Source organism: Lichenostomus cassidix, chromosome 18 (genome assembly GCF_008360975.1).
Source record: "Lichenostomus cassidix isolate B80296 chromosome 18, HeHo_3.0, whole genome shotgun sequence".
In the NCBI taxonomy this organism is placed as follows: Eukaryota; Metazoa; Chordata; class Aves; order Passeriformes; family Meliphagidae; genus Lichenostomus; species Lichenostomus cassidix.
In genome coordinates this window covers 6196392-6213991 of record NC_139498.1, presented here as the reverse complement: position 1 = coordinate 6213991, position 17600 = coordinate 6196392, and the positions used below count along the sequence as shown (strand labels likewise).

General features: G+C 45.8%; 3 protein-coding genes and 1 long non-coding RNA gene across 4 annotated transcripts in view; 2 read left to right on the top strand and 2 right to left on the bottom strand.

The window, feature by feature from the left end:
* Nucleotides 1-6496, top strand: NT5C (5', 3'-nucleotidase, cytosolic). The gene is made up of 5 exons (XM_085077724.1): nt 1-374; nt 4937-5037; nt 5122-5182; nt 5947-6061; nt 6143-6496. The coding sequence occupies exons 1-5, from the start codon at nt 192-194 to the stop codon at nt 6283-6285; spliced, it is 603 nt and encodes a 200-aa protein (XP_084933850.1). The 5' UTR covers nt 1-191; the 3' UTR covers nt 6286-6496.
* A 311-nt stretch (nt 6497-6807) lies between these two features.
* On the bottom strand, nt 6808-9072 carry ARMC7 (armadillo repeat containing 7). The gene is made up of 3 exons (XM_085077725.1): nt 8868-9072; nt 8654-8797; nt 6808-7843 (listed from the first exon to the last, which is right to left on the bottom strand). The coding sequence occupies exons 1-3, from the start codon at nt 8932-8934 to the stop codon at nt 7506-7508; spliced, it is 549 nt and encodes a 182-aa protein (XP_084933851.1). The 5' UTR covers nt 8935-9072; the 3' UTR covers nt 6808-7505.
* Nucleotides 9073-9218: 146 nt separating this feature from the next.
* The window catches only part of LOC146429565 (uncharacterized), a 22838-nt gene continuing 14456 nt past the window's right edge, over nt 9219-17600 (top strand). The window contains exons 1-2 of the long non-coding RNA XR_014855600.1: nt 9219-9505; nt 12718-12937. This is a non-coding gene — a long non-coding RNA (uncharacterized LOC146429565). The remainder of the gene's footprint in view (nt 9506-12717; nt 12938-17600) is intronic.
* The window catches only part of SLC16A5 (solute carrier family 16 member 5), a 9177-nt gene continuing 2220 nt past the window's right edge, over nt 10644-17600 (bottom strand). The window contains exons 2-4 of the mRNA XM_085077720.1: nt 16261-16404; nt 14406-15272; nt 10644-12818 (exon numbers count right to left, since the gene is read on the bottom strand). Of these exons, the coding sequence (XP_084933846.1) occupies nt 12577-12818; nt 14406-15272; nt 16261-16404 (1253 nt within the window). The 3' untranslated portion in view covers nt 10644-12576. The remainder of the gene's footprint in view (nt 12819-14405; nt 15273-16260; nt 16405-17600) is intronic.

The window sequence follows — 17600 nt, the reverse complement described above, 5'->3', positions numbered from 1 at the left end:
TGGCTTTTATGGGCTTTTCCTGTCTTCCTGCTGGGGCTCACCCTTGTTCCCACGCAGGGCTCGCCCCGCCCCGTCATGAATATTCATATAGCGATGCATATTCATGATGCCCTCCTGTGCTGAGCCGGGGGCGCTGCGGCCGCGTGTGCCGAGAGCGGAGAGCCGGGACCGGCATCGGGATCGGGACCGGGATGGGCAGCGCGGCAGGACCGCTGCGGGTGCTGGTGGACATGGACGGGGTGCTGGCCGATTTCGAGGGCGCGGTGCTGCGGGAGTTCCGCGCTCGCTTCCCGGCGGAGCCGCGCGTGGAGCTGGCGGAGCGCAGGGGGTTCTCGGTGCGGGAGCAATACTGCAGCCTGCGGGAGGACCTGGCGGTGAGTGCCAACACACCTTCCCCTCCCCGCTGGGAGAGCTCTGCCTGCCCACCGGGCTGGGCAAACAGCAGCATGGGACTGCTGAGATTTTTTTAAACCCTTAAATTACCTGTAGGGTTTTTTTGTCCGTGTATACCTAAATGGGATTGCTTAAGGCATCCCTTTTTAAACAATAAATCATGTTTGTTTATGTAAAAAAATAACCAAATTCATGCCTACTCACTATATTTACAACTTCCTAGTTCCAGGAAATTTTGACCATCAATAGTCATCGATCAGAGCTCAGGCAGTTTGGAGCCTGTGGAAGTGCTGACGGGATTCACACTCCTGTCTATCAGCCAGCTGCAGGAGCCTGTACCTCGCTGTAGAACAGGAGGGAAATGAATGTGAATTGTCATTTCTTAGCAGTAAAAACCCCCCAGGCTCAGTAGAGGATCTTAAAATGAGTAATGAACTTCTCAGAGAACATGCCTGGATCAGCATCTGTTATGTTTCCTTACAGAGTCCTCGATTCTCTTGCAGTGACCAGAAGGAAGGGTGAAGTCTAGATTCACACTGTTTGTAATTTTGCCTTGCAAACCTCTCTTACTCATTCAGCCATTAGCAAACATTAAAAATGGTAGCAGTTTGCATGGATGGAGGGTGTTCCAGCAGCTTTCTCCTGCTGTTCCTGATCTTTTACCTGCCGTGCACTCTGCTTGTCAGGGCACGCTGAGGAAACATGGATACAGAACTTCATTCTGTACAAACCCAGATAAAACATTTATAGTTCTTGTCCTGCTGTGGAGCCATGTGAACAAGTGCAGAGTGCTCAGGGAGCTTTGGCTGAGTTATTACTCTGCTGCACAGCAAGAGGAAGAACAGGAGTAGGTAAAGAGCAAAGTGAAGATGTTACAATGAATGGTTTGATGACAGAATTCCCACATTCTCCTGGAAGAAGTCACTGATTATCACTACAGAAATAAGGCTGCACGAAACACAGAATTACAAATAGTGTGAATCCAGATTTCATCCTTCCTTCTGGTCACTGCAGGACAGTCGAGGACTCTGTAAGGAAACTGCTGATCCAGGCTGTGCTGAACACTTTCCCTGAGAAGTTCATTGCTCATTTTAAGATCCTATACTGAGCCTGGGGCTTTTTTACTGCTAAGAAATGACAATTCACATTTATTTCACTCCCGTTCCATACCAAGGTAAAGGCTCCAGGGTATGGGGCAGGAGTGCTGTATCCACTCAGCATTTCCACAGGCTCCAAATGCCCCAGCTCTGATCAATGACTATTGGTCAAAATTTCCTGGAATCAGAAACCTGTAAATACAGTGAGTAGGCATGAATTTGGTTATTTTTTTACATAAACAAACATGATTTATTGTTTGGAAAGGTATTCCTTAAATGAGTCCCATGGACAAAAAATAGTTTCAGATAATTTAAGGGGTCATGACTTTTTATTTGTTCCTTTTTCGGAAGGTCTACAATCTGATCTATCCAGAAAATTGTGCTTTGTTCTATTTCTGGCATCCCCATTCCCTAATCTGCTTCATGCTCATCCTGTTCCTCCCCAGACCTTAGGTGTGGCAATGAAATAACCAGATAACTGGTTTGAATCCCACGCACACCAGCAGTGGCAGAAAGCTCTTATCTTGCTGTTCTAGCCTGGCTTCCTAAGGAAATGAACTTTATGGAGCTGTGCAGTGTGTCTGTCTCCTTCAGTAATCCCTGCAGCTCCAGGCTGGTTTAGTTATGTTTGGCAGAACAATAAAGTTTTAAAGATTTGAGGCTCCTTTGGGTTTTATGTAAATACCATACATTAGTTTAAAACCAGAGCCCTTGTTTGTTCTGCCATGGCTGTACAGGGTGTCCGTGGGGCAGGAGAATCCCTGTGGAAAGTCTCTCCTTGCCTCCAGCTGCAGGGAAAGCTTTGGCAGGAACCAGCAGCCCACACAGGGAAATTTGTCCATCCTGTGCCAGGGTGTGCAGGAAACTGAGCCTGCAGTTTGTCAGTGCTGAAAGGAGGGGATCAGCTGGGCACCAGGGACTCAGCTGGACACCAGGCTCTTTGTGGCAGGTGTCGGCTGTGTCTGTCCATGAACTTCCAGGGTGTGGAATATTCTCATGACAGAGGCTGGGAAGTGCTTTGGTGATGACTTATGCATCACCTCTTCCTGAGTGCTGTTTATGCTTTGTTGGTGCTGAGCAGCTGCCCCTTGAACCATTACTTGGGGTTTTGTTTCTGTTATGATTGCAAGTCCATCAATAATTTGATGTCCTAAATCCATTCCATTTTACTTAGAGGGACTTCTAATCCATTTTGTTTTGTTTAAGACTTTTTTCACTGTGCTTGCCTATCTGCCCTCCTGTTTGTGTGGCTGTTTCATTGGTGGGGATTTATCTCCCTGTTTCCAGGCCCCAAATTGTTAAAAAAAAAAAAAAAAGATTCAACACCTCCACCAGTGGCAAAAGTGCCTAGAATTATTTTTAAGTCCTGCAAATGGAAAAGCTTAGAGACAAATGTAGTCCCTCCAGTTCTGTATCCAAGTTGTTATCTTGCTAATGAAATTTAAAAGGAAACGTTCAGCATTGGCATGAATATGAGGAACAAAAATGGTTTTACTTTCTTTTTCTAGTCACTTTTTTTTATGAGAGGAAATGGCTTTTGGTTCCAAGAGTCATCAAATCAAATTTCTTTCTCCAGCAAAGTCAGACTTTTTGTGACGTGGTGGAAAGTTGCCAGTTTCTGGTGTCTTGCTGTAGGATAAAAGAGCTTTCAGACACAAACCCCAAGTCTGTAATTCAGTCTCCTTGGGAAGAGCTCCAGGGAATTGTTGCTGGGATCAGGGAGACTTTACATGGAAACAGAGATCTGGACAGAACTGATTGCCACGTCTGCACCTAGACAGCCTCCTTAGCCTCTTCTGATCTGCGTGTGAAATCAGGCAGTGCTTCCAAATTTCTGGCTGTTGATTTATGAGTATTTGTAGGTGGTGATAACTGAGTGAGCTCCAGGATCTGGGAGTCTGGTTTAGTGCTGACTCCTCCTCACTGCTGCTTAATTGAAATGGGTTTGATGTTGATGTTCCACTGGTGATGTAGGGCAAGGATACCTTCAGCTGGACTCTGAAGCAACCTTGTACAATCTCCAAACAAAGGCTGCAGCCTGCCTTTGAAGAATACTTAACAAGAATTAAGTTTCCCAAACTGTTCAGTGGCATGGGAATGTATGACATTAATACTTGTGGAAAAACAGTGCTTTGACACCTCAGAAGTTCACTGTGTAACTCCAGGGAAGGTAAGATCTGTGTGTCTCAGGGTAAAGAGATATTGGAAGCTCAACCTCTCTGTCTGAGGATGAAACTTAGGCCTGAAAGAGGCCTCAGCCCTCGGTGCTGCTGCAGGTCCTTTGCCATGATGGGATGTGGGATAAAGAAGGGCAAAACCTATCAGCTGTGACCTGCTCTGAAACATTCTCATTTTATAATGTAACACAGGCCACTGAACAGTCACCAGGGAGCAATCCTTAAAATTAACTAACCAGAGCTGGATTCAAACCAGTAAATTTCCTAATAATAAAAGGTGTGAAAATGTCTTACCAGTAAATTAAGAAAAAAAAGGGACTGGAAGGACAGTCCTACCTGGAAATTGCCCTGGAAATACTACTCTTTCTTTTATTGATTAAAGGTGCCACTGTTCTGTATCATATTAAATACCATTTTGTCCCATTTTTGGCTACATTAGCCTGGGATAACATTGCTCCTCCAGTAACCTTTTTTCTTTCCCATTTACACTCACTTTAAAATGATTCTACCTTTAGAGCTAACCTCTTTTACCATTTGTTTATCATTAATTTCCCCTCCCTGTGGCATCCCACATGCCTGTATGGAAGGTGGGATGCTCTTACACCAAGAGCAGGTGCAGACACGAAAGGGATAAAGCCCTTATTTGCAGAGCTCAGCACACAGCAGCTCCAAACCCAGCCCAGATGGGGCTCACAGCATGCACAGGTCACCCCACCGAGCCAAAGGTTCTTGGGGAAGCACAGGGATCCTGAACTTCCTGCTGCAGTCAGGCTCTTTGGAGCAGACTTTGCACCAGCTTGTTACCTCAGGGGAACAGCTCTGTCCAGGCTGGAGCCAAGGTCTGCTCCTTCAACAATATTTTAAGTGGGTGATTGAAAATCATAAAAAGTGGCAAAGACATGGAGCATTCCCAGCGCCAAATGTGACAGAGGAGGAGAAGATTCCAACTTGTTCCTTTGGTTTTCACCAGAGTCAGTTGAGAGATCAGCTGGGAAGGGTGGGAGCTCTACCTCCCTCAGCCTCCAGAAACTTGTGTGTGTCAGGGCTGGTTGTGGAGCAAAGCCAGGCCAGGGCAGCTCTGCCTCCTCATGAGCCACCAGAAAGTGATTTCTCCTTCTTGTGTGTCCAAGCTGGACCTTTCTCAGAACCCAAAAGGTGAGAAATTTTATAATCCACTCCTGAGGGGAAGCACCAGGCTGTTACACAGGGGTGACTGGAGAGTGCTGTGACAGAGCACAGCCACTGCTCATTGTCCTCTGTCTCCTGCAGGCCAAGGTAGCCAGTGTTTATGAGTCACCTGGCTTCTTCCTAGACTTGGATCCAATTCCAGGAGCCCTGGAAGCTGTGCAAGAGATGCTCCACATGAAGGAGTAAGGACACTTTGCACCCTGCAGCCCTTTTCCACAACCTTACACACTTCCCCTGGCTTGCTAACAAAAGCTGTTTCTTTTCAGCACTGAAGTCTTCATTTGCACGAGTCCTCTCAAGAAATACGAGCACTGCATCGTGGAAAAGGTGGGAGAGAATTTATTTTAGTGGGTTTAATGCTGCTTTTGCAAGGCCTTGCTGTTTCCTACTACCCAAGCTGGAGCTATTCCTTTATAAAGACAGTAGCTGCTCTGGCTGCCAGGCTTGCCTCAATCCCTGTCTGAGGGACAGCTGCCCACACACCGAGCAGTAACTCAGGACAGGGAATCTCTGAGTGCCACATGGTGCCAGAATTAACGTGGAGCATGTGAGTCCTGGGCTCTTGGGGCTGGGCTGGGGCCAGCTGTGTCAGCAGGTGACAGCAAAGGGACCGTTGTAGTGCAGCCCACAGGGATGGGGTATTCCCAGGGCATTCCACACTGGAGAACCATCAACCAACAAAATCTACTTCAACCTAAATCTGGAGCCTGAGATATCCATCTGTCCCAAAAGATGTGCTGAGCTGAGGAGGCTGTTGTGTTGGAATGAGTCCTGTTTGCCAGTGGCACGAGAATGGAAGGGAGACTTTGGTCACTGGAATGACTCAGATGGGCTCAATCCATGTGCTCTGGGCAAGCAGCCAGTGCTGCACGAATTCAGCAGTTGGGCATGGCCAGGGCAGTGCTGAGTGAAGGCTGTCACACAAACAGGTTAAATCAGCGTCCTGGGCCCCAGCCAGCCTCCATGTGGGGATTCCTAGACATATATACATGTTTACAGGGGGAAAAACTGCTGTATTAGGGCTGGTCTGGCATGGGTGATATGCAGACTGAGAGCTCAGTGCGATTTTCTCCTGTTCCTTGTCTCTGCAGTATAAGTGGGTAGAGAAACACTTGGGCCCCGAGTTTGTGGAGCGGATTATTCTGACCCGAGACAAGACCGTGGTGGCTGCTGACCTGCTGTTTGATGACAAGGACACCATCCAAGGTTTGAACAGCATTTCCACAGCTGGCTGTTGGCTGGGGAGCCACCCCACAGCTGATCCCAGCTTTTCCCCCTTCCCCATAGGTGCAGAGCCAAATCCGAGCTGGGAGCACATCCTGTTCACCTGCTGTCACAACAGGCACATCCAGCTGCCAGCCCCGCGCCGGCGCCTGCACTCCTGGGCTGACGACTGGAAGGCCATCCTGGAAAGCAAGCGCAGGCACTAGTGCAGGAAGGGGATGCTGTGCTCTTCCCACTGCCAGGGAACAGCCAGCCCATCCCCTGCCATGCCCAGGAGGCACTGTCACTGTGGGGGTCAGTTGTAGCAAGAAATGAGCTGCTCCTGTCCGACGTGGTGCTCCAGGTTTCTGGATGATTGCTCTGCACTCAGTTCATCTCTGTTGGAGAAACTATAAACTACAAGCAGCTGCAGTTGGATTTTTGTGTGTGTTTAACCTCACTCCTGTTTGGTTTGTGCTGTCTGGGGGCGGAGGGGAGGGAAAAAGAGGAAGAAGGAAAGCTCTGAAACTTGAGCAGATCCAGTGTGGGTGTCTGTCGGGGAGCACTGGGCTCCATAGGCAAACCTTTTATGTGTTGAGTCACCCTGTCTCTTGGGTTTTCTCTTGCCTCATTGGCTGATAATGAAAAGAGACTGAGCTGGCTTCAGTTTCTGGCCCATGTGCTTGAGCAAGAGTGGGCAAAGGCTGCAAGTGCTGGAGAAAAATATTCATGAGCTCACACAGAACTGATTACACAGCATTTAAGTTAATGTTTTATTAAGAGAAGCTTTTATGAGACAATGGTTCTCATGAGCCATACTGTGATGAGCTCCCCCTTTTTTTTTGTCTTCACCTTTCTCAGCAGTGGTAATGAAAGAAAAACTTTCCACTTCATTTATAGGGTAGTTACAGCCTGCCCTGTGCAGTGATTCCCCAGCTGGCTGCCTGTGCCATGATCAGAGGATGGCACAACTAGTGCCACAGGGATGGAGAGATTGTGAACTGCTAGGGCAGGAAAACTCTCTCTGCAGAAGGAATAAATTTCTGCGACATTTCAAAGCATTTGAGTTGACACTCAGTGTCAGTTGTCACTGACACTGAAGGGGAGAGCTGCAGCACAACCAGCCAGGAACTGGAGTGGATCTAATTCTGCCCAATAACCCGAGCAGAAAACCCCTCGTTATGGAGAAGGGTTATTTGTGCAAGCTGGGTGCTGAGCTGCACTTGGCAAAGTGTTCTCCAACAGCCATGACCTGCTTTATTTTAAATATTTGCTTGCAGGCTTAGCTGTGTGCTTGGCCCAGCTGCCATGGTAGTGCTGTTCCATCCTCTCTGTTAACTAAGCCCCAGCACTGGTGGGACCAACTCCCCTCTTTACTGCTGCTCTGGACCTGTGGAGCAGACAGCGAGAACAGCAGGAGGTTTTCCTCTCCTCAGCCTTATATTCCTCAGTCCTTGGGCAGAGGAATCCCCACTGCCGTGTGCTTGCTGAGGTTCCTGGCCTCCTCCACCTGCAGAGGGCTGCAGTAATCCTGCAGGAAGATGGATGCCAGGTTGCTGAGGCGCGTGTTGGCCGAGAGGGAGAAGCGGAGCATGCACTCCACCACAGGCAGCGCCGTGGTCTGTGCTCGTGATCTTGGCGTGGTCAGGAACATCAGCGTGGTCACTGCCGACACCACGGTCTCCTCGTTGGAGCTGGACAGGCAGTTGATGATGGGCTCCACACCATTGGCCTCCAGGATGTACTCTTTGTTTGTTTTATCCAGGCACAGGTTGCAAAGACCACCTGGAACAGCCAGAGAAAAGTGAGGTGATACAAATTCACTGCTCCTCCTGTTTTTAACATCCAAATCTTCTGTTCAGTTGGAAAATCCTTAGCGGTTCCCTAGCCTGTGTTGCTGATTCTTTCCAGATTTTCCACCAGCCTATGCCTCCTCCCGTGTGTCATTAGAGGGCACTGTTACTGCTGCACATAACTGCTTCCACAGAATGATTCCAGGATCACTCATCCCTTATGGAACACAAGCCAACAGTTTATTGCAATGCTTTAGAAAGCCAGATAATAGAGATAACTGAGTTAGAAGCCAAGAAACACAGAATGTTTGAAACTTGAGACTTTGAGAGGCAGCCACAAACCTTAAAAATCAAATATATTTATTGTCATCTCATAGAACCACTCACAGGATCTGGCCCCTTAGCGTATGCTCAGACCATGAAAAATCATGGTAAATCCTCAGAGGATTTATTAAAAAGTATTGTAGAAGACCAGTTGCCAACAGTAGCATGGTTACATGGATCTGTACAACATAGCTGGCAAAATCTATATATTAATGACTGTTATCTATAGGAGAGATTTCAATAAAAACTTAATCAGCTAGTGTTTTGGAAAAAAAATCCAAAATCCTTTCCAGACAGTGAAGACACATGACCTCTGGCTTCCCTCCCATGCCACACACTCTGCACGAAATCAGAATATAACTACATCAGCACAAATGTGGGTTTGTTTTTGGAGCCCTGCGTGAATTTGGGGCGGATTAAGCACCAAGCGCAGTGTCCCCAAGGCGGTGACAGCCGAGGGAGCTCGGGGCAGCCTTACCCATGGCGAACTCCACCAGGGTCTCGCTGTCCTCCGTGAGCATATCGAGGAACAGGTCCAGCACCTGCAGCTGCCGCAGGTACTCGTAGTTGCCGGGATCGTAGGCGAAGTTGGCCAGGTTCGCCAGCACCTGCTCCTTGGCCTCTGCAAGGCAAATCGGGGGTGTGAGGAAACGCTCGGCACGGAGAGGGCGAGCGAGCGGCGGTGCTGTTACCTGTGCTGTCCGTCACCTGGAACTCGGTGACGAGCGCCTGCAGGTACTCCAGCCGACCCATCTCCATCGCGGCACAGCGCGCCGGGCTGCCCGTTCCGCCGGGGCAGCGTGGGCTCAGAGACCGAGCGTCCCGAGCGATGGGGACGAACCAGCCGCCTCAGCTCGGTGACAACAGCTTGCTCGCCGCCATCTTGTGGGCGGGAGAGGCGGGAACGGCTCCCCTCAGGCGGGGCGGGAACGGCCGCCATCTTGTGGGCGTGAGGGGCGGGTAGACTCCTCCTCCTGCTCTCTATAAATAATTATGTACAACAACATATTTTATATATAAATATATAATATATACATATATATAAAAATAAATTAGCCTGTGTCGAGATATTTGACTGTGCCTCGTTATACGGCAAAGCTTTGCTGTTTAAATGCTTTGTTCTGTGAAGTAGCTGACCTTTCCCCACTGATTACTTACTTTAGGAATTTTCACGTGACCTTTCCCCACTGATTACTTAATTTAAGAATTTTCACCCCTGTGTATGCTTTCCTGCACAATCCCAATGCTGCTGTGCTTGTGGTAGTGCTGCTGCTGGATCAGCTTCAGTTTAAGTAACGGGATTGCAACTCACGAAGCTGAGGGAAAAAAGGTAAATACAGGGCACAATACGTTCACAGTGAGGTAAATTACTTGGGGAAAAAAATCAAACAAAGCCAAGGAGTGAATTAAAAGAGCAGCAGGTGATTCCACCTTGGCTGTACAATGGTCTGGGCACAGAGCAGAGCAATTCCCTTGTTCTGAATAACAGCTCAGTGCAATTTTATGTGCTGCAAGAGGGTTCAATTAAGGTTCGTGTAGTGTAAATACACAAGGTAAAGGTTAATAAACATCATAAACTGTGGGAGTGGACTCTGCAGAAATTTGTACTTTCGTTGTGTTTTTATTGAAGCAAGTACATGCATGGATGTTGTGTGGATAAGGCAAGGAACAGGACGTGAGAACGTGTTGTTTTTTTTTGTTATCTCAAATACAATTGATTTTCATATCAAACAAATTAGTCATGGGCTGATCCGCCAAATACATGGCACCAGTGACAGGAGTGGTGGGCTGATAACCCACACAGCTGGGAGCACTGAAATATCTGCCCATGGCCACATTACATAGAAGGATGAGCAAAGAAGCTGCACTGAATGCAGTAATGCTAAGTATTTTAACATTGTATGGTGTGGAAAGACATAGAACACGAAAGGGAAGGTATTTATTTCTACCTGGTATAAAAGTTTAAACCAGGCTAAGTGCTAGTAACTTCAGCTCTTAGCATAATTATCAACTGAAGTCAATACATATTTATGTCTCTATATATATCTGCATATTTGAGTATCTATATAACTGAAAGCGATCAGCAAAGGTGCTACAGACTGTTTATATAATAATGTTTTGCTACTGCAGTGAGAAATCTCTTTTAATGTGTGCCTTTGTAAGTGGTAAGTGTTGATATACTTTAAAGCCACATCTGTCATTAAATAGAAGGTGAATGAGTAATGTGGGAAAACAGGAGGAGAGAAAGCAAACACAGGGAGCTAGGCCATACAAACAAAGCACTGTTGGGACTAATAAAGGGGGGAGAGGGAAATTGTGTTTAAAAAGGAAAAATGCAATTACTTCTGTTTGTAAGAACTACATTTACTCACCCAATATTGGCTGTAGAGTTTAATGGTCTGAGAAAAGGGAATGTAGAAAGGTGAACAGAATTTAAAATTCAAGAATTACACACAGAGAAAATGACAATCTGTTCAGCTGCTTAGCTGTTTATTTGCAATAGCTAGACGAGATTTGGGACATAATCCCTTTTCATTGCTTTTTTGAGAGGGAGAAAGCTCTCTCATTTTCCTAGGAGTGTACAGCAGTCTGTTTTGGTAAGCTGAGAAGCACCAGTCCCTGTTTACTTCGTAGTTATGGACCATGTAAGCATTACATAAGTTAATAAACACATGTGATGAGGGATTAGAAATGTATATCTCCCACTAAGCATCTTATTTAAGTATAGGTTTGACCAGGAAATACAAATCTTCCTGGTTCCACAATCCCAGGGCAGTATGGGAGAAGATACTGAGCTGTGGGATTAGGAACCATTCTGAAGGGCTGATGCCTCTTCCATGTCCAAGCCAGCTGTGAAGCCATCATAGTCTCTGAAGATCTTGGCGTCAGTTTTCCAGTGGTTTCATCCAGAGTGGGGTTTTTTTGGTTGGTTTGTTCATTTTGTCTGGGGAGCTGGACAAACTGTGGGTTTGTCACTAGGAATTTGATAGGACAGTTCTCCAGAAAAGCACTGCAGTTGAGTTTGATATAACAGTTCTTAGACAGGCACTGCACTTCTGTTGAAAGCTGTTACTTCCATTTCACTCCCATTTTGTGCTTCCATCTTTTTGATGGTTCTGATGCATTGGGTTATCTTCATCTGCATGCTTTGTGAGCTGTTATCTGCTTCTGTCATATTAGGAATAATGCAGAATATGAACAGTTTGCATCTTGAGCTGATGCTGAGGCTGCTGCAGCCATTGTCTGTGCAGTGACAAGCCTAAATTCTGGGAATGTGGCAGGAAAAGCCACTTACAGTTGAGGCTGTGTGGATAGGAAAGTCTCAACACTGGCTTTTCTCAGTGTGCTTTCCCCACAGATTTCTTTGTAAATTCTGCTTGTGTTTATACGAACTATAAGTTATGTTTGTACAAAGTTCTCTATAGTGAGAATGCTGGTCTAATTAGGTTCAAAAGTCTAAAGAGCTGAATTGATCTCCACAAAGGGAAACTACAGTTGCTTTGAATTTGGCCCCATAAAAGGATATATACGCTTATTTTTAGGTCTAATATCACCTTTGCTGTCTCCCTCCCTGCCCCAGTTGGGTTCCACTAGTTATGAGGTATGTTTATGTAAGCCATGAATCGTCTTTTATGATTTATCAAGCAGCACTTGAGAGAGCAGAAGTTGTACAAAGCAGGATCTCCAAGGTTAGGTGGTTTGGCTTAGGGTTTTTTTAATGCTCTGGAGTTTAACCTTTGATGCTTTGAAACTGTCCTGGACATGAAGAACTCACGTGTATCCTTCACACACATACAGGAGAACACAATTGATCTTTCTAGAGATTTTTCTGAGTTTTACAACCCACACAGCTGCTTTCGTTCAATATTTAGTGATGTGGAAAGTAATAACACACTTCCTGTGGAAAGTGTTTGTCTTGCCACCCCCAACATGGGAAGCAACCAGGAAGCTTGTGCACCAAAACTGCATATTCAGATGAGGCAACAATACTTCTTCGTGAAGAACTATCCATTAATTGGTGTTGTCCAATGCTTCCAACTGGAACTTGCTTGTGAAATTCCAGTGGCTTCTTAAAGGTGGTGACTTAACTCAATTGAACTGACACAGCTTTTATCTCCCAGTGCTGGGTGCCACGACTGTTGTCCCATGGTTTGCTTTAGGAGAGCTCAGATCACTTTGTGCTTCGTCTCCTTGACTGGCACTGGGTTTTGGGCTGGGCCTGTGGTCTGGATTGCTCTCTTGGTGTCTGACACAGCCCTATGGAGTGGAAGTGCAAAAGGAAGATGACAGCTGTGGAAAGCAGACTGCTTTTATCTTGTCTGCCATCAGTGCTGGGCCATGTGTAGCTTTGTACAGACCACTTCATTGTGTTGCTCTTTTTTCCCCTTCTTTTCTTTATTTTCATATGCTCGTGATGTACTCGACTACTGGAGGGGATTGACTTTCAGCCTTTGGTTCTCTTGATGTTTCACTGTATTGATATCTGGGGGGATTGTCCAAATGTGCTTTGGAAGCCTCTCTCAATTTGTTTTTTTTTTCCAGAGCACAGAAGCTGATCCCCATAAATAATGCAGCTGATATCAGGAAGAAGCTGGAGTTGTAGAAGACATAGTGGAAATCACTAGTTATGTCCACCAGGAAACCTGAAATAGAAGCCATTGCTTAGCCAAAGAGAAGAGGCACACTAAAGGCATACATTTACATGAATGTTAAACCTGAATCATTCAGCAAACTGCCATATACACAAGAAAAGCATTCTCTGGTGAGTTAAGTTTTTAGATTCTAGGGGTTGTTTGCTTTTTTGTTTGTAGTCACCATACTACTGCTTCTGTAGAAAGTGTTTCTCAATACACAGAGAAATCAGGAAAGAAAGGAAATTGTATTCCCCAACCTGCTGCTTCATTTTGTTTGCTCAGCAGAGGACCCCTGTGCCACTCACTGGCTTTTAGAATGAGTGACCCTGTTATATCCTAGGGCAGAAAACAGAACTACTAAATAGAGAAATAGCTCAGAAATTTACATACTCAGGTCTCTAAACTGAACATTTGTCTCTAATCCTGTGTAATGAGGGATAAGGAAATTCACAGCGCAGCAAGATTATGACTAACATTAAGTAACCTCAATATAAACCATTTAGAAGCATGAGATATCAAGGGAGTCATTTAGCACTAATGTTAGAGATGGAAAAGCGATACTTTGGCCAAATACATGATGCCTTCCATAGGCTGCTCATTTACTTGAAAATACTGGAATAATATTTATTTGCTTGTATTTTTCAGTAAAGATTGGTGATGTTTCTTTCCACAGTGCACTTTTCTGTAGCAGATTTTAGGACTACAAACAGAAATGGAGCTGCCTTTACTGTGCTTTGTTTTGCCCATCTGCTGCTCCTGTCAGAGATATCAGAAAAAAAGACCTTTTTTGCACTTTGAGAAAAGTGACTGACACGTGAATGCCAGGGAGTACTATGAAATATGGTGCACGTTTCCATCACATTATTGAACCAGACATAATTTTCCTGCTGAGTAGCCACAATTCATTGTCTGGTGAAGAGACCTAAAGCCTGAACTGAGGCTGACATGCTCAGGTTGACATTTGTTGTTTGTTAGTCTTTTGAATTTGCTGCTGTACTGCAGGAGCAGGTGTGTCTTCAACAGGTCACTTAGTGGCATTTGGAGTGAACTGTGAATAATTTATTGAATTGAGGTTCATAACTAGCTCCTTTCTTGTCTCCAGAGAAAAATTAATATGCTCCAGGACTTGGAAAGAAGATTGAACAGAAGCTTTTACTATGAGGCTTTTGAATAATGTAGGGCTGGTAATAATTCTGAACACAGTTGATTTGTTTAATGGGATATTCACAATTCCTTGAGACTTCCTGGATAAAACAATGCAAACTGGCAAAATGGTGAAAGAGTTCATAGTAATTCCTGTCTGCTTCTTGCCACTCACTGGAAAAAAGCTGTCATTGCTCCCATACCTATCAGATCACTTACCAAGTGAGTAATTTTTTACTGTCTGCTCTTGATGCAGCTGCAGAAATGACATTCCAGCTATCAGAAAGGGCTGATCATTCCTTTCTGACCCTCCCTTTTACACTGCTCTCTTTGAACTCATCTACACCATAGATTTGGAAACTCCCTTATTCCTCTTCTTCATGCTCCCAAATACTTGTCACGAGTTTCCAAACCACCACCTTTCCCCCAGCCAGCTTTCACAGCCTCTCTCACCTGTGAGCGGCGGCCCGATGAGGAGGGTGATGCTCTCCAGGATGGTGAAGAGCCCTAGGGCACTGGAGAACCTGTCCATCTCCACCACATCCATCAGCACCTGGAAGGTGAGCGCCCCGATGCCACTCATGGCTATGCTGAGGATGACGCAGTAGAGGATGAGCACGTTGAACTCAGCTGAAATGACACAGATGAAATTGCTGAGCCCGCAGAGGAGTGCAGCCAGGCTGAACAGGTAGATGCGTCTCCCTGTGAAGACTCTGTGTCCCGAGAGCAGCCCTGTGAAAGGGCGGATGAAGATGTTGATGAACCCAATGACGGAGATGAGGAGGGCTGCCTTGCGTTCCTCCACCCCGTTGTGGATGGCATAAGGCACAAGGTAGACATGGGGTAGGGCAAACCCCATCATCATCCAGGTCACTCCAATAGTGTAAATCCGGTAACCTTTGTTTTGACAGAAGATGTCAAAAGCCAGGTACTTCTGCAGCACCTGGAAGCATTTTGTCCTTCTGGTGTGCTGCTGGGGCATGGGGTGGTGAGGAGATGCTCCATTGGACAGCTGTGCCTCTTCTGCTCTGCTCCCTGGCTCCTCTCCAGGCTTGGCAGACTCTGGAAGAGACCCTGATGCCAGCTGAATGGGCCTCATGATGGCTCCACAAACACAGCAGTTCAGTAGTATTCCTCCAAAGATGAGGAAGGTGTTTCTCCAGCCCATCTCATCCAGCAAGTATTGAGACAGCAGTGGCCACAGCGTGAAACCAAGGGAGATGCCGGTGGAGGCTATGGCATTGGCCAGTGTTCGCCACCGTACAAAGTAGTAGCCCAGCACAGTCACTCCTGCCTGGAAACTGAAACATGATCCCAGACCTAAAGGTGAGAATAAAAGAGTAAATGACAGCCCATGATCCCTCTGTCCTAAAGGGTGAAAAGAGCCCAAATTCAGGGTGTACCCACAGGTGACTTCTGCCATATCTGCCATTTTCTGACCTGCCAGGCCACACAGCCCCCAAGGATTGATTAATACTCAGAAACCCCACACCAGGGATGAAGGACACTGTATGTAAATTAAACTATTTGTGTTCTTGGGTATGGTAAATATACTGATCCAAAATTACATTTATCTCGGACACACTGCAATTCCCAAAGATGTTATGGAATTGTTCATTAAAAACTTGGTTTTTATACCATGTGCAATAAGCAGTGATGCTTTCCTGACACTTTCATCACGGCCTAGGGAGTTGCTTGTTTTTCTCTCTATGCAGTGGCCACTGCTTAGCTTGCAAGATCCAGCAGGATTGGTCCCAGAGTAAGGAATTAATTTCTCTGTGTTATTAAAAACCAGAGAACGTCAGTCACATAGGAGAAATATTTGGAAAGGAAAAGTTCCCATCTGTTACTTCTGTTCAAAACCAACATGGTCTTTTGTTAGAAAAAGACGTCTCCATTCTCCCCCAGATTAGGAGTGGTGAAATACAAGCCCAGGGAATCTGGGAAGGACATTATCCCAACACATTTTGTTCCAAGAATGGAAAAACAACAAAAAACCCTCCCTTCTTGAAAGACAAAAGGCTGAGAAGCTACTAAAAAGAACAGACATCCTTTTTCTCCATTTTGCCCTCTGGAGACCTGTATTTTTTTCCAGAGAGAAGCATTTCCCAGCAAGCTTGAGTGGATGAGGTGTGTGCTAAAGGGGTGTGAAGGCCAAGTCTAGTGGCTGAAGGATTCCTGCTGTGCTGGGAGGCTGTCAAGTTCTCCTGTTTCACAGATGAGTGGAAAAATGTGACCACTTAGTCGGGGCTCTCCCATTTCCCATCTTCAGCACAGCAGCTGAGTTTCCCTGCTTTCTGGTACGTACCAGTGATGAGGCCAGCAGTGAGGTACAGCTGGCTGATGGACCTGCAGAAGGAGCTGGACACCATTCCCAGCCCGCTGAGCAGCCCGCCCAGCATCACTGCAAACCTGCAGCCAAACCGCTTCACCAGGATGCTGCAGAGGGGCCCTGGAAGCAGAGAAGAAAAAGGGAAGCAATTAGGGAGGAAGGAACTATTTTGTACCTGCTGGATTGCTGCAATTATTAAATGATTTTGTCTAGACACCCTGAGGGTTGTCCCAGCAGCTTAACGTAGCGGGGGAGCCATGGAGAGAAAATATATTCCATGATCCTCCTTGTTAGCTCAGGGGAAGTCTGTCATCTGATGGGATTTTGGCCATCAAGTAGGATGTGATGGATTTTCATTAAAACCCTTGGAAATGGACTTCGGGTGAATTCAGTGAGATTGTGATAAATTACTGTTTTGTTAATGACATTTAACATCCTTCATTTCAGGGCAGGGAAAGATTAGTTCACACCTGCAGATTATCAGTGGGAATGTGCTTCTCTCTGCATGCCCTGGCAGGAGAGGATCTTAAGATAGAATTTCTTTTCCTGTTCCTTTGAGGATCCTCAAGGTTTTCTAGGTTTTATTAACTTTTTTGCCCAATTCTGAACATTTAAAGTTATGCAAGGAAATGCAAAATGACTGTAAACTGCAGAACTAGGAGTCAGTCAGAGTAGGGAACATAACCTGTGGCATATTTGTGACCTAAATCAACGTCTGGTTTGAAATAAAATCCACACAGTCAAGTGAACAGTGGAACATTATTAAAATTAGGAGTGCAGCTGTCTGTATTTTGATCTGCTTGGGAGATTTTCACCTCAGACTTCACAGGCTTTTGAAAAAGTGTCCAGCAAATGTGACTGGATTATTTTTCCTCCTGCTGAAGACATTAAGGATGGTACTGCTGTTTGACTAGCCCAAGAAGGCATAAATTGAACACGATAAAATAATGAGGTTGGCTCTAAAAACCATAAAGGTTTTTCATTATTATTTCCTGGTAACTTGTTGCCTGGGTTTCAAATGTTATTTCTCACTTGCCTGGGGCTTTTGTGCTTTCTTTAGCAAGAATAATATCAACAAAAGTGGTGCATTTGTATGAGTTAGTCCAGAGAGTCCCTTGTGCATGGATATTTAGGAGCAGGAACCTGTAAGGGCCTGAAATCCCCTTTTGGAGACAGATGTAGGACCCTGAGGCTCTCAAATTATATTGTAACAAAATAATCGTTAATGGCTTTTACCTAAGAACGTAGCACTGATAATGGGATATGTTTGTCTGAGTTATGAGCTATTGTTTGCCCTGTGCCCTTCCCTGTTTCCT

Excerpts from the sequence above, each read along its gene's own strand:
- ARMC7 (XM_085077725.1), bottom strand. The coding sequence starts at position 8,934 with ATGGAGATGGGTCGGCTGGAGTACCTGCAGGCGCTCGTCACCGAGTTC. Across the intron at positions 8,798-8,867 it reads CCAGGTGACGGACAGCACAG|AGGCCAAGGAGCAGGTGCTG; the intron begins GTAACAGCACCG and ends TTTGCCTTGCAG. Across the intron at positions 7,844-8,653 it reads CCTGGTGGAGTTCGCCATGG|GTGGTCTTTGCAACCTGTGC; the intron begins GTAAGGCTGCCC and ends TGGCTGTTCCAG.
- NT5C (XM_085077724.1), top strand. The coding sequence starts at position 192 with ATGGGCAGCGCGGCAGGACCGCTGCGGGTGCTGGTGGACATGGACGGG. Across the intron at positions 375-4,936 it reads GCCTGCGGGAGGACCTGGCG|GCCAAGGTAGCCAGTGTTTA; the intron begins GTGAGTGCCAAC and ends TGTCTCCTGCAG. Across the intron at positions 5,038-5,121 it reads GAGATGCTCCACATGAAGGA|CACTGAAGTCTTCATTTGCA; the intron begins GTAAGGACACTT and ends GTTTCTTTTCAG.